Source organism: Ctenopharyngodon idella, chromosome 10, assembly GCF_019924925.1.
Source record: "Ctenopharyngodon idella isolate HZGC_01 chromosome 10, HZGC01, whole genome shotgun sequence".
In the NCBI taxonomy this organism is placed as follows: domain Eukaryota; kingdom Metazoa; phylum Chordata; class Actinopteri; order Cypriniformes; family Xenocyprididae; genus Ctenopharyngodon; species Ctenopharyngodon idella.
In genome coordinates, this window is record NC_067229.1 from 7,325,695 (window position 1) to 7,341,472 (window position 15,778).

Below are 15,778 nucleotides of genomic sequence, written 5' to 3' on the forward strand. Positions count from 1 at the left end.
AACTTGTCTGTATCCACATTGTCCATTTTTCATCGTGAGAATCAAGACTAAGCTCTATAAATATATAAACTAAATGCATTTTCACAAACCAATTGTTATTCTATATTTTGAGTAATGTAATATATACTAATGATCAAAAATAATGTGGCAGTAGAGTGTCCACAGAGAACGTCACACTCTAAAGTCACAATGCACGAAATCTGAAACACCGCAAGACATACATACTCTCTATTTATTTTTTAAAATAAATCAATTACAAATTAATTTTGCTTGCAATTTCTTAAAGTAGCTTTATGTGCAGTTAATTCATTACAATCATAAGAGCAATTTGGTTTTACTGATGATTTGACGTTTTTTCCTCTCAAATGGCAAAAGTTCTATGACGTCATTAAAGTGATTGACTTTTCATTAGCCGCTAAGAAATTGAGACGTGGTCACCACTACTTAATTGTGATGCAGTAGCATTGTGAGGTCACAGTTGTGATGCTGGTAGCATGGTGATGTCACAGTTGTGGTGCAGTAGCATTGTGACATCACTGCGCAAAGGTGGGTATGCTGCGAGACCGTCTCATGACCAGACGGACCTCCACGTTAGGGAGACTGTCCTGTTTTGTTTGGCTGCAGCCCTCGTCCGCTACAGCCATGTGAAGGTCGAAACGCAGAGACACGGACTTCTTTCTCAGCTTGGGATTTCCTTTAAAGAATGAGCCTTCCCACTGCCTGATGACCTTATCAATCTTCTCTGTCCTATAGCACACAAAAAGCAAAGTAGTAAGCAACAAAATAAGTTTACAAGGCAGTTTGGAACATAAAATGATGATGCAGAATAATTGTACCATAATTTTTATTGCCTGCTAAGTCAAATGCAAGATCAAACATGTCAAGACCTCAAAGAGTCAGTTCACCCAAAAATAAAAATTCTGTCATTGATGGCTCCTCCTGATGTCGTTCCAAACCTGTAAGACCTTTGTTCTTCTTCAAAACACAAATTAAGATATTTTTGATGAGATGAGAGGTATATGACTCGTCCGTAGGCAGCAATATAGAAGATGAACGGGTGTGGAACGACATGAGGGTGAGTAATAAATGACAGAATTTTCATTTTTGGGTGAACTAACCCTTTAAGGTGTGAAATGCTTATGGTTCTTCAGTGCAGCTAAGCAAAGCTTGAAAATGAGTCTAATGTAAACTCACTCCACATTTCCGTGACCCTCGGCACTCTCCCTCACTACATTTCCTTCCAGAATCTCTTGAGTCTTCACAGTACAGATCTCCCCGTCTGTGTTTCTGACTGGTTCTGGATGAAAAACACAAACAGAGTTGCATGGAAAGCCATTGAAAGCCAACATCTCTCAGGCTCACCACTGTATAATGAATGACACCTGAAACAAGATGCATTTCAGTGCTAGTGTTAGGTTGGACAATGAGTTTGATGGTGTTTTACATCATATTCACCTGTCAGGGTGACAAGACTCTGCTGTCGTTGAAGGGCCGGGCTTCTTTTTGGTGTTCTCTCAGTAAAGAATGGCTCAGCAATATCCTCGTCACATCCGTTGGGTATACCGTTCTGCTCTGGAGCAGGAACTGACCCTTTCCATGGCTTTAGCTTTAGAGACTGACCATCTGAGGTCAGAAACCTGCAGTTCAAGAGTGAAAGAAGAAGCTGGTTTGATTCAAGACCACGCTCGACTTCTTTGGAACCTTAGAAAGAAACTTCTTTGGGTTGACTGACTGTGCATAATATCAAGGGCGCAGTGCCAACCCTGTAGAAATTCCAGTGTATTACATTGGTAGTTGCATAAACCCCATTATACAAGTCTGAGCGTGTGCTAACAGTTTTATTGCATACACCGCAGTGAATCTTTCCCTTCCCTACCTCCCCTCCTCGTTTTCTAAGAGTTTCCTATAGGTTGCAATCTCTTTCTCCAGCCTCATCTTGGTGTTGAGGAGCTGGCTGTGGTTTTGCCTCTGGACTTCCAGGCCATCCCGCACCGTTTTTAACTCAGACTCCAGACTCCTCACAGACCGGGACAGATCCTTGAGTTGCACGGAGTACTGGAGCTGAGTGTGGCGTAGGGAGCTTTGGAGACTCCTCTCCTGGTGGGATAAAACAGATTTGTTATTTATTACCAACATCAACAGGGTCAGCATGAGATACTGGGCTCCAGCATTCCTGTGACCCTACAAGCGGTTTGAGAATGGATGGATTGAGGGATGGATCTCCAGGGTGGGTGGAATGGAATAGGGGGTCGGAAATAGTGGACAGTGACTAAAAGTTTGTAGGGTCAAGCAACACATGAAAGGCAACTTCTGTTTAGGGCAAGTCATTTTAGTGGTCAGTCATCTTCCCCCACAAAGTCCTTAGATGATGATCCATGTGATGACATCATGTTTTACTGGGACAATCCCACTGGAGCAACCTGGGATTAGGTGCCTTGCTCAAGAGCACAATGATGATGGCTCATGAATTGCACCTTATGGTGATTGAACCATAGACATTTCTTTTACTGACGGTCCCCCTGAAGGAACCGGGAATTGAGTACCTTGGCACAATAGACTCAAGGACCCTACTTTGCAGGGATCAAACTAGCAATATTCCAGAAACTGACAATAACCCCCTGGATATAAGGTTAAGAGGCTGGCACATGGGCACAATGGTGATGGCATGTCAATCATGCCTTGCCTGACATCAAACTAGCAACCTTCTGTTTATCATCCTTGAGTTTAACCACAAAGCCACCACCATTAAGTATCTTGATCAAGGACACAATGGTCACTGGAAATCCCAATAATTCTACAATTCATGAACTGGGGGTCAAGTGGTAGAACAAGGCTCTCCCAAAACTAAGGGCTTGGGTTAGATTCCCAGGGCTCAATTCAGGGCTCAACATGGTGCCTACAATAGGGTTTAGGCTCTGGGATTTGAGCCCACAACCTTCAGATAAATAGCCAAAATCTTTAATGAAAAAACTATTGTTACATGAATTGGCCATTTGTGGTTATCCTCAGTACTTGATTTGTAAATTATGAGGTCCTTAAATAAGGAATGGTGACGTATCCAAAAGGGATTCGTCACCCGTTCCCTCAAGGTAAAGTGTTGATGTGCATTTAACACTCGATCTGCACCGCAAATGAGTTGTTTGATCTACTAAAATAGTGGTTGAATACAATTCTGGAGGTACCGAAATTTAGATCTGGCACATGACCTGCATGTATGCAATGTAGCAATAAATGATATTTTAATTTGTGTGTCATGTGTTAAGGTGAAATGAAAGTGTGTGTTTAGGTGTGTCTACATCTTGCTGAATTGAAGTGTGTGTCCAGGTGTGTCTGTGGGTATGTTTGTGGGAGTTTAACGCACCAAGGCATGTAGCGATTCAATCTCGACCTGTAGACGGTGCCATCGCTTTCGGGCCTCAGTGAGCTCGGCTCGTGCCTCCTTCAGGACCTCATCACCTGCTCTCACCTACACACAAACCCCAGCACACACAGTGTATACATAAGAATACCGCAGACAACAATAAACCTTAATGCTTTTTTATGTTGCTTACCATGGTTTAGGGAGGTTTCACCGCACTGTGCCTTAGGACATCTCTTAGTCATGGTAAAATGACTTTAATACATAGCCTCTCTGGCTTATTGTTTTAATTACGCATAATTTTACATTACAAAATAAAGTTATGTGCTAAAGTGGTACTTAGCACTGGTAACACAATAGATCACATTAAAGAAAACAGAACTGATGCTCTTGTGGTCTGAGCTAATATATATCACAGTCTCGGAATCAATTCAGTCTCCATCTGATAAGAACAACAGCACAGTTCCACAGAAATGGAAAATTATCTGCATGTGTTCCAAAGTACTTGTTCCAAAAACAACATGTAGTCTTTTGCAATATGAACTATAAATTAATACATTTGTGTATTACAACAACTTGATCAAACAGGAGGCTCACACTAACAAAAAGTACCATAGTACTACCATGTTTTTGGACATAGCGCCATTATTATACTGCCATGTTTATGAACAAGGTATCATAGCTGTTCACTGGGAGATTTTTTTTTAAACACGTGTCATGGTACCATGTAAATCCTTGTTTTTGACATGTTCATTGGTAGTAGAGTGTTTTTGGACATCTACCAAGTACCTTGGAGTACTATGGCATAAATACCCTCAATTTATCACAGGAGTTTTCATAAAGACATGCTGCAGTGAGTTGTTGTTTTTCAAGGAGAATTATGAGGCCAATGGCCCGTGTTTTTGTGTGAGGGCATAAATTTGCAGGAAGACAAATAAGCAAACACCTACTGATGAGAACAGACAAAAGACAATGGTTATGCTCAATGGGACTGACATCCCTCATTCTGTTTTGAATAATAATGGATGTTTAGCAGTCTTTTCAATCCCTCACACACGCACACACACTACGACTGCTCTGCAGTGCCCTGGCCAGCAGACCATAGAGAGTGTTTGAAGGAGAGAGAGAGAGAGAGAGAGAGAGAGAGAGAGCAAATACTCATACCTGTGGCGGAAACGCAGCTGTAGGGCTGGTTGCATCCTTTCGGGGCCTTGTCTGTGAAGTGGGGCAGGAGCCTGGGGCTGGATTTGGTGGCATGGCTGAGTCAGGGCTGCTCTGGGCTGGGCTGGAGTGGTCGCACTGGGTGCTAGTCCGGCAGAGATCCATTCCTCTGCCATCCTCTCCTGCAGCAACCTGCGCTAGCACTCTATCACACTCCTCTACTGCTCGCCGCTGGTGCTGATCCAGCTCTCTCTGTCAGCCAACGAGAAGGGGGGGTGGAAAACGAAAGGGAGGAAGAGGAGAATTTAAAGGGCTCCTCTCACGAGGAATCAAAATGTCCTTCATCTTTTGAGATTCAAGAGTCTGACCAAAACACCCGAGTTCACAACAACAAAAACGTGTCATTCAGACATCTGCCACCCAAATTCAACTGTCATTGGCCCAGCCAGTTATGAAGAAGTTACATAAAAAGGATAGATAATGTTATTCTTAAACCTCTGAGACAAAACGATAAAGATCTGTTCACGCCAATACCAAATATTTGCTGCAAACAAGATTTTAAATCGAAACAGTTGATTCCTATGGAGGTATTTACATTGGGGCTGAAACTTTGTTCACTCACAGACAGAAGTTTGATTTTTTGCTGCCGTACAATTGTAAAAAGTAGTAACTACAATTGAGTGAGACAACTGATAACTGTTAAAAGAACAATACATTATATAATGTATATAATACATAATATAATTTCTTTATATTCTTTTGATTTTACAGAAATGTGACCATATTTTTCACATTTACTCCAACTGTATTGGGTGAAGGTTGTGTGAGTTCAGAGATGATGTGTAGAGAAACAGTCCACCATTCCTCACAAACACACATAAACACACACACACACACACACACCCTTTCCCCAAGGCAAACCGCAGCTTGGCACTAAGACATTAGGGAACATTTTTAACAAGTATTTGTACTAAAGACAGACGTCAAGGTTTCTCTCATTAAATGCTGAATGTGACTGACATGACATGCAGAATGACAAACAATTAGACACACTATCACTAACTGACATTCAAACACACACACACACACACACACACACTGTCTCCACCTCATGTTCTTCCATGATGTGTTGTAACTCATTTTGGGATTCATAAAGCTGCTTTTCCAGCAGTGTGTTGGCCATCTCCACCTCTTTCTTCTTCATCTTCAGCTGTGAGACCTCCTGCTCCTTTAGGAGACGGAGTTTCTCCTCAGTTTCACACCTACACACACATACACATAACTTAAATATCTAAATGAAAGACACACAATGGACTACTATTGTTTTTATATAAAGCTAAACTGCATTTTTAACCTTAAAACGCATTTAAAACTAAAACATGTTTTATGCAGATACATTTATAAATCGACTTGACAATTGAGAATGTCAGCCCCAAAAAACAATGAACTAAAATAAATAATTATTATTATATTAATAATAATTTTCACAAATGAAAAAAATATCTTTTAGGGTCAAAGGTCATCAAAAGCACTAATAATTTAAGGAAAATTCATCTTTTCAAAATATCATTAATTTTACAACATCCTTTACTTATTCTCATTATATTTCGGTATTATACATTATTAAGTATTAAATTGCCATTTCTCACAAACCCCAAAGGAAACTTCCAGTTGAGGAAACCCGCCTTAAAAGGATTATTCCACATTAAAAACATTTTGATTCTAACTTCAGAAACATACTTACATTGAAGTTATATGAGGCAAACATTGAAATATTTGTCAACACATTTTTTGTTTTGGTAATCAACATCATATATGTAACCCAATTACATTTAAATATACAGTCTAAGTGCAAGCTCACTGTTATTAAAATAAATAAATAAATAAAATGCAATGAGCCGATCATATTTAACCAACAAGGCACTGACTTTCTATGACAGTCAGATTTATGATCTTATGTATTAAAAGATAATGTGTCATATTTGTTTTATTTTAGCTTAATTCATTTTTATGCATTCAGTGTTTTTTCCAGGCACGTGCTGATTCCCACCACAAGAGGGCAATCAAATGTTCAATTCAATATAATTAGTACTTTTGATGTGAAATATTCCATTGGCATGTTCGGAATGCAGTGCACATTATGCAAATTTTCTGACATACTACATTTGGACAAATATACAAAACATGCTGGGTTGGGTAGTGTGTATCCCACAATGCAAAGTGCTCAACCTTTAACTTTCCTCTTTAAAATAATAATAATAATAAAATTAATAATAATTTTTAAACGTGGTAATTTAAGGTGATTTTAATATTTCTTGCTTACTGAGAGTTTCTAACCTGGTCTTTAAATGTGCTGCCCTGAGTTTCACTGCATCGGATTGTAACAAAACTTCTGCATTTTCCAGTAGGATCATGCTAACCTGCCAAAACAAACACAGGAGGAGGAGAATTAGGAGAAATAAAAATGCATATAATTAAGATAAAAAAACATTATAATTGCCCATGGGTAGAAATTACCCTCTTGAGCAATTGGATCAGGATTATAATACAATTTACTATTAAAAAAGAAAGAAAAAAAAGAAAAGGAAAAAAAGCTTACAAGGCTCACTGATGATAAATGGCTGTCAACACCCATCTAATCATGGGAACAAAAAATCATTTCTGAATTCTCAGTGTGAAAGATCAGGGTGTATGTAGGTGTGCATCAACATGCGGTTTTTCTTGCTATCTACTGCCTGACAGACTCAGTTCATGCAAAATACCACGTCTAAAGGAAGTTATGAGGACTAAAATGCTGCCAGGATTTTTCACTTAAGGCTTGTTGTGCACATTGCTCAATGCATTGATTGTATCTTGACGGACTGATTGATTCCCCCCCCAGAACACATAAAACAGTTAGCTATCCAACACATAAGACATCACAAGTCTATTTTAAACTATGTTATCTGCATTTTTGCAAATATTTTGCAGGATGTTATTATGTTAGGGTCAAAGATCAAGCCAGGTGCGAAAGGATTAATGAGCTTTCGCAAGGTCATTATGGCCTCTGGCACCGGAACGGTTTTAGGAAACACAGGTGATAGGCATCTGTCTAACAGTTAAAATACCTGTTAGTCCCACTGAAGTCAAAGCAGAAGCCTACAGTCTGGTTTAAAGTCTTAGTCTGTTAAAAAAAAAAACTAAGCAACGTAATATGCAAAACAGTAGTAGGTCATAATGAACATATCCTTAAAGAATTAGTTCATCCAAAAAAGAAAATTCTGTCATTAATTACTCACCCTCATGCCGTTCCAAACCATTAAGACTTTCATTTTTGGGTGAACTAACCTTTTAATCTTGAAAATAGAACCTCACATAATTATTGCATACTGCACAATAGTATGAGTAGTAGCACAGCATTCTGAACATATCCTAGTCTTAAATATGCCATCTAATTAATACAAGCATGTTGTACCCAGTATGCTGTACATAGTGCATACTGCAAAATAGTATGCAAAAAGGGTAATGAACAAATCATTAATCTTGAATATAGGATGTCAGGTAATTATTATAAGTGCCACAATATACTTTACATACTACAAAAATAGTATGAGTAGTGTGATAATATGGCATTTTGTACATTATTAGTCTCAGAAATATAGCACTCCATGTCATCTAAGTAATGCATACCAGTTAACATACTGCATAGTATGAATACTATGGTAGTATGGCATTCTGGACATATCCTAAGTCACAGATATGTAGTATGCCATCTATTTACTACATGCATATTGTACCCAGTATGCTGTAAATAGTGCATACTGAAAAGTATGCAAAAGTAGTATGTCACAATGAACAAATCAGTCTGGAATATAGAATGTCATGTAATTATTATAAGTGACACAGTATACTGTACATACTGTATACTGCAAAAATGGTATGATAGTATGGCATTTTGGACATTATTAGTCTCAGAAATAGTAATGTATGTCATCTAATTAATAGATATATACAGAATATTAGCATACTCTACACAGTTAACCTACTGCATAAATAGTATGCGTACTATGGTAGTATGGCATCTGGACATATCCTTAGTCACAAATATATAGTATTCTGTTTAATTACTGCATGCATATTGTACGCAGTATGCTGTATATAGTGCATACTGCAAAATAGAGTATTCAAAAAGATTAGTATGTCATAAACAAATCATTATTCTTGAATATAGAATGTCATGTAATTATTATAAGCGGCACAATATACTTTACATACTGAATACTGCAAAAATAGTATGAGTAGTGTGATAGTATGGCATTCTGGACATATCCTTAGTCACAGATATGTAGATACCATTTATTTACTGTATGCATATTGTACCCAGTATGCTGTACATAGTGCATACTGTAAAATAGCATTAGAGTATGCAAAAAAGATTAGTATGTCATAATGAACAAATCATTATCTTGAATATAGAATGTAATTATTATAAGTGGCACAGTATACTGCACATACTGAATACTGCATAAATAGTAGTACAGTAGTATGGCATTCTGAACATATCCTTATAGCATGTCACCTAATTACCAACAGCCTAAAAACATGGTTTAAAATCTTAGACTGTGTTCAAAATAGTATATTAGCAGCATACTACACATACTATTTCAGCATAATATAGTATGTATGCTGTGCACAGTTGATTTTTATATGACCCTACTCAGATGACCTACTAAATATGTCAAATGTGCTGTATAAAACTAGAACTCCACTGGGTTTGTGAATCCCACAATGCAGTGCGCTGGACTTTCAATATTACCCACAATTCCTCTTGTTTGCTTGATCAGACATTTTACACAAACTTGGATTAAAAATGCTAAATAGACATACTGAAATTGTTTTTAAAACATTCGTTTTTGCATAATGCATATCTGTCCATACTATTTTTTTTCAAATAGTAAACAGTATACAGTGGCAGTAGCAATATGCTGGTACTCAAATCCAAATGAAGCGTTTATCTGCAGAACGACTTTCTAGAATGTTGTTTCTCATGGAGCACAATATTAGCCTAGCACATTTTGATTGGCTGGCTGCCATTTTGATGATTCATGAGCCATTGTGACAGCATAATGTATGGTTAATCATTGCAATTGTCACTGAAAGTCACCCTCATATATAATGTATTTTGAGGGGATATAATGAATTAGTAAGGCTAATGGTAAATGCTTACGTGTTTATACAGCAAATGCTAACTCAAACTACTAGTCACAAAGGCTCACATGGGTCATATTGTGCTTTTGTTTTAGTTTTTGTTCAGAATGTATTACTACCATGTCGTATATGACATACTGCTCAAGATGTGCTAAAAATAGTATGCAAAGATAAATATTAAAAACTGTAGTATGCAACATTGTTGTAATAATTTTCATCTCTTATCCAATTTTACTTAAAAATGTCTCACCTCTTGGCAATCTGACCAAATCAGGTATTAGATGTTAAAAACTGCAGTTGATTTTGTATTATTTATCACACTGAAAATGGAAAATCAATTCAAAAGCATTGCATTGTGGGATACCATATTTATTCTGTACAGGATTGTGATTGTAGTTGTAGATGTATACTGCACATATTGGGAATGGTATGTAATTGCATTAATGTAATACAAAATATTAGCATCCTGTACACTATATACATACTGCATACTGCAGAAACAGTATGTGTAGTGTGGTAGTATGCCATTCCAAACATGTCCTTAGTATCAAATATAGCATGCATACAGAATATCGGCATACTCTGCACAGTCAGAATACCCAGTATACTGTACATACTGCAAAATAGTTTTAAAAAGACTTTGAAAAATAGTATGCAAAAAGAGTCGTATGCCATAAAAAAAACATATCCTTAATCTTGAATATCGAATGTCATGTAATTATTATCTTTGTATCAAACATAGTTTTCCATCTAATTATTGCACACATGCAACATTTTGACATATTCTAGACAATTAATAATTAGTATGAGTAGTACAGTGATTACTGCATGTAGTATGCCATCTATTTACTACATGCATATTGAACCCAGTATGCTGTAAATAGTGCATACTGAAAAGTATGCAAAAATAGTAGTATGTCACAATGAACAAATCTATCTGGAATATAGAATGTCATGTAATTATTATAAGTGGCACAGTATACTGTACATACTGTATACTGCAAAAATACTATGATAGTATGGCATTTTGAACATTATTAGTCTCAGATATATAGTACTGTATGTTATCTAATTAATGCATACATACAGAATATTGGCATACTCTACACAGTTAACCTACTGCATAAATAGTATGCATACTATGGTAGTATGGCATTCTGGACATATCCTTAGTCACAGATATATAGTATTCTGTTTAATTGCTGCATGCATATTGTACCCAGTATGCTGTACATAGTGCATACTGCAAAATAGAGTATGCAAAAAAGATTAGTATGTCATAAACAAATCATTATTCTTTATTGCATGCATAGAATATTGGCAAATTGTACTCAGTATACTGTAATACTGCAAAATAATATTAAAAAGACTATGAAAAAATAGTATGCCATAAAGAACATATTCTTAATCTTGAATATAGAATGTTACGTAATTATTACGTGCTGCACAGTATACAGTATGAGTAGTATGAGTACTGAAGTATACATAAGTAGTATGCGTAACTTGGTAGAATGTCACTCCAAGCATATGCTTAGATTCATATATAGTACATTGTACTTAGTGTACTGTACATGCTGCATACATGCAACATTTTGGCATATTCTAGACAATTAATAATTAGTATGAGTAGTACAGTAGTATGACATTCAGTAATATGATTACTGCATGCATTTGCTGTACTGGCATTTTGAACCCAGTATATTATGCATACTGCAAAAAATAGTATGCTAGTATGCCATTACAAACATATCCTTAATCTTCAATATAGAATGTCATGTAATTACTAAATGCTGCACAGTATACATAGTGTATACTGCAAAAATAGTATGAATAGTATTGCAGTATGCCATTCTAAATGCATCCTTAGTATCAAATATAATATGCAAATTATTGCCTGCATTCAGAAAATTGACTTACTCTCCACAGTTAACATACTGCATAAATAGTATTAAAAAAAAGAGGATAGTATGTCATAATGAAAAAAAAAAAATCCTTAATTTTGAATATAAAATGTCATGCAATTATTACATGCTGCACAGTACACATACTGTAAACTACAAAATAATATGAGTAGTTTGATAGTATGCTATTCTGAACATAAGCGTACTTTCAAATATAGTAGTTGCACTAATTTAACAAAGATTTGGGGCCAAATAAAAACCAACCAACCTCAATGGGGCCCCTGGGGGCCACCAGAACTGCACATTTTTGATGTCTTTTAACCAGACATGCCTGATTAAACTCATTAGCAGAGGCTCCATGACCTGTTTTGGGTGTGTCAAAGTACTGAGACACCTAAAATGCACAGTGGGGCCTCCGGGGGGCGAATTGAGAAACACTACACGTAGATAATGCATCTGAGAGAGAAAAAAACACATTAATGTCTTAATTAGACTCATTACCACAAAGCCAGTCTGAGGGGTTTTTCAGGGCCACATTGCATTAGTGCCTTGGGATATCAAACATAATGAGAAAGATAAGATGCAGATAACATGAGCGCAAACGTCACCAACCCACCTGAGCTCGAAGTTCCTGTGCCAGCGCCTCCTTGTCGCTCCAGTCCTGCCGAGGAGTGATGTTCCTCATTCCCCACTCGCTGATCTTCTCCTCCAAGTCCCAATTGGTCTTTTCCAACTGATTAATGTGCTCCAGAAACCCCTTCAGCCTTTTGTTTAGGCCCCTAAGCGCCATTTTTGGCTCTTCCAGTCCCTCCATCGGGCCCCTTGCTCTGAACAAAACAAAATGTGTCAGAGCCTTTGCTGTCCTGCCACACCTCGGATGATGGGGTGTTTACCGAGTAAATATTTTGCTTGAATACCGACCGTCGACGTGGCTTCTATGGACAGGGACCAGGCCTCTCCCTGGCCCTTGGTGTCGGACCGGTACTGGGGCACTGGAACAGGGAGCAAGGGGCTGACCTTGGTCCCACCGGTCTCGTGCCGAGGTGAAAAGCAAGAGGCCACAATTTGTGTCACGAGTTTTGCTGGTGCTTTTGTTCTCACTGATCCTGGATTACAGTCCCAATTCACACATAAACAACACACACACACTGCACAGGTCAAAGTCCATTTTTTCTTTGTGCTGGCTTTTGTAGCTAATTTTTCGTGCGGTTTGTTTGTATCACTGTAGGCTGTGTGCATATGCGTGTTTGTTTTCACAATTAGATTCTAGTATTTGATAAAGCCTTCAGTTCTTTTACCTAATAGTTTTTCTGTCTAGGTGAACTCGGCTTCGGTTACAGAGCTGCGATGTCGAGGCATGTCTAAGACCTTCAGGGCATACTTACAAAATACAAACTGCCTTACAGCTTGAGCGTTTCACTAAAGCTGTGAGGTTTAACGAAAACATTTTGGGCATTTTGAACATATGTTAGAACAGAGGTTACTATATCTTCTATGCAATGAGGAATGTTCACTATCTGGGCTATTCACAAATATTGTAAATAGATTAGAAATGAGAAATAAAGCATGGAAGAATAATAAAGGTCTAGAACTTTTCTAGATTACTCCATGCATAAACCATACTGGCATTTTGAACCCAGTATGCACTACATACTGCAAAAAAATAGTATGCAAACATATCCTTAATCTTTGATATAGAATGTCATGTAATTATTAAATGCTGTAAACACAGTGTATACCGCATACATAGTTTGAGTAGTATGGTGGAATGCCATTCAAAACATATCCTTAGCATCAAATATAGTATGCCATCTAATTATTGCCTGCATAAAGAATATTGGCATATTCTATACAGTTAACATACTGCATAAGTTAGTGAGTTATTTACTTTAATTAGTCCATCTAATCAGTCCGATTCACACATGATTGGTGGCCATTATTTTTTGGAGAGTGATTTGCAAGCATTTTTTATTGCATGCATTTTATGTGTATGTATATATATATATATATATATATATATATATATATATATATACACAACAGTTCTTTCTGGTTCTCGAATCTGATTGGCTGAGAGGTCTTTCCAGCCATGCGATATTCTACCGGTATCGCCACGGGAACCGTTTTACCGTTTGAATCACTCCGCTGTCAGCATTCTCACAGCGAGTGTCATGGTGGACGAGCAAACTCACCATATTTTTTAGATACTACTGTTATTTTGTAATGGAATGTAGTTTTAAGAGTTTTTTAGGTGAGAATGTAGTTTAGACCCCAGATATGCAATTTATATGTAAACATACTGCCTATTTGAAAATTTGTTTAGACGCTTTCGGAGATTTGAGCTCTAGGCCGTCAGCGACCGTTCAGTGCTCATGTACCTGCAGAGAACAGCTTCATCTCGGCCAGTCCTTCGGGAATTTGCTGCTGGCTCTTATGTAGATAGTGTTTAAACATGAGTATAATTCGTTTTGGGTATTTCAAACGGGCAATCTTTGGTCTTATTAATATATATTACTTGTTCTTGTAGATTTGGCTTAAGGGCTGTATTAAGTTTCATAACTTTATATTTACATTGAAATTAAATCCTGTACTAACTAGAGCGCTGCTTTTGTATGTTTGACTGAACTGTTTGCTTGTGTTTATTTCCTATTTTACTTCTTATACTGTTATAATGGCTATTGTTGTTAATTTAAATATTATTGTTCATAAATAAAATTTTATATAAATAACATGCTGTATTTTTTGGTATTGAGAAAGAGTCCGTTAGTGATTTCGACTTCAGTAAAAGTTACATTAATACACCATTAGATGGCGGCAAAGACTGTCTTTATGAGTCTTTAAGACTTTTATATTGAAATGGACTGAAACAAGGATGTTTTTACTTTAAACAACATCTTACGAAGCGAAACTGACAAATGCATTGACTAGCGCTGTCATGGGAGTGATGACAGCCTGATGTTAAAAGGACAAAGACAAAGATATCGCTTTCCTCAGCAGACATTCAAATTGATTTTGTGATTATAAATATAAGCTTGACCTGAAGAATATCAGCTAGATGCAGGTAATGCACTCGCAGGCGATCTCTCTCTCATTAATCTCTCTCTACATATTACAAAGAGTTTCAATGAAGCGACTCAGCATTCCTTTGTTACTAGTTCTAAAGTGACGTTATTGAATTAATAACGGAGGCTTGAGCTCAACTGTTAAACTCAACATGAGATTTTAATCTGTGGCGGAAGGAAGTAGTTCCTCACAAAAGAGGGTTTTTAAAGACAATCCGTTGTTGTTCTTGCCATCGAAGTGTTGTATAATCGCAATAACACACAAGTAACCATGCAATATGGCTGTATATCAGCACGCTGTGATTACCTACGGCCAAATCACAGCCGTACTGATATACAGCCATATCGAACGGCTACTCGTGTGATATTGCTCATATAAAATTCATATATCTATAATAACACCATTCCTTGCCTCTCCAGAGAACATGCTGTTAGCTCACTGAGAGAAAAATAAAAGAGAAAAATCTAATGGCCTTGTGAATTTGAGACAAACAGATGAATGAAAGAAGTTGCATACAAACCGAAATGGTGCTACAAGAATGACTTGTTTATTAATTAAAACACCCAATTTGTGATTTTAAACATACAAATGCAGTTGCATAATCAGAACGATGATGGTAAATACTGTGTCAGCTTCATTCTGTTTGATCTACCGGACCAAAGTGACGTAAAAGCTTCAGAGAGCACAATGCAGGGAAAGTTCATCAGAAGACAACAAAACAAAAGCCATTCGACTTACCAACACGCCCTCGCCCGTCACACCCCTTTTCATCTCCACTGTCCCTGCCCTGGTGATTTCCCTCTAGATGCAAATCATTGAAGTGTGGCAGTCACAGTACAGTGAGAGAGAGAGACCGTCTGTCTCTGCTGGACCCACCCCGCACATCTGGTCCTGGGGTGTCGATGCATCTGGTTGAACATCTCAGAAGTTACGGGACAGGGAATGCTGCCCGACCTGTTCTGGCCCCCGGCGCTGCTTCATGAGAAAACAACGTGGTCTCATTAGTTGTCTGAAATGGGAGTGCAGGTAATTACAAACAAGTAATGACTGAGCATGTGGCTACCTGTCCGACAGTTAAATTACAAGGTGGCTTACGGAAAAAACAGAA

At 37.5% G+C, this 15,778-nt stretch overlaps 1 protein-coding gene across 3 annotated transcripts; it reads right to left on the bottom strand.

Moving 5' to 3' along the window:
* Positions 1-214: 214 nt before the first annotated feature.
* krt222 (keratin 222) lies at positions 215-15,555 on the bottom strand. Of its 3 annotated transcripts, XM_051909973.1 has the most exons (11): positions 15,409-15,555; positions 12,529-12,713; positions 12,224-12,434; positions 6,857-6,939; positions 5,628-5,781; positions 4,523-4,771; positions 3,362-3,466; positions 1,877-2,097; positions 1,456-1,637; positions 1,195-1,297; positions 215-747 (listed from the first exon to the last, which is right to left on the bottom strand). In XM_051909973.1, the coding sequence occupies exons 3-11, from the start codon at positions 12,419-12,421 to the stop codon at positions 534-536; spliced, it is 1,509 nt and encodes a 502-aa protein (XP_051765933.1). In that variant the 5' UTR covers positions 12,422-12,434; positions 12,529-12,713; positions 15,409-15,555; the 3' UTR covers positions 215-533. The 3 variants fall into 3 exon arrangements, with proteins under 3 accessions (XP_051765933.1, XP_051765932.1, XP_051765935.1); XM_051909972.1 differs by having other exon boundaries at positions 12,224-12,713; XM_051909975.1 differs by lacking the exon at positions 15,409-15,555 and having other exon boundaries at positions 12,224-13,060.
* Between the last annotated feature and the right edge of the window lie 223 nt (positions 15,556-15,778).

Excerpts from the sequence above, each read along its gene's own strand:
- krt222 (XM_051909973.1), bottom strand. The coding sequence starts at position 12,421 with ATGGAGGGACTGGAAGAGCCAAAAATGGCGCTTAGGGGCCTAAACAAA. Across the intron at positions 1,638-1,876 it reads TTAGAAAACGAGGAGGGGAG|GTTTCTGACCTCAGATGGTC; the intron begins GTAGGGAAGGGA and ends CTTGAACTGCAG. Across the intron at positions 748-1,194 it reads GAGGGTCACGGAAATGTGGA|GACAGAGAAGATTGATAAGG; the intron begins GTGAGTTTACAT and ends TGTGTGCTATAG.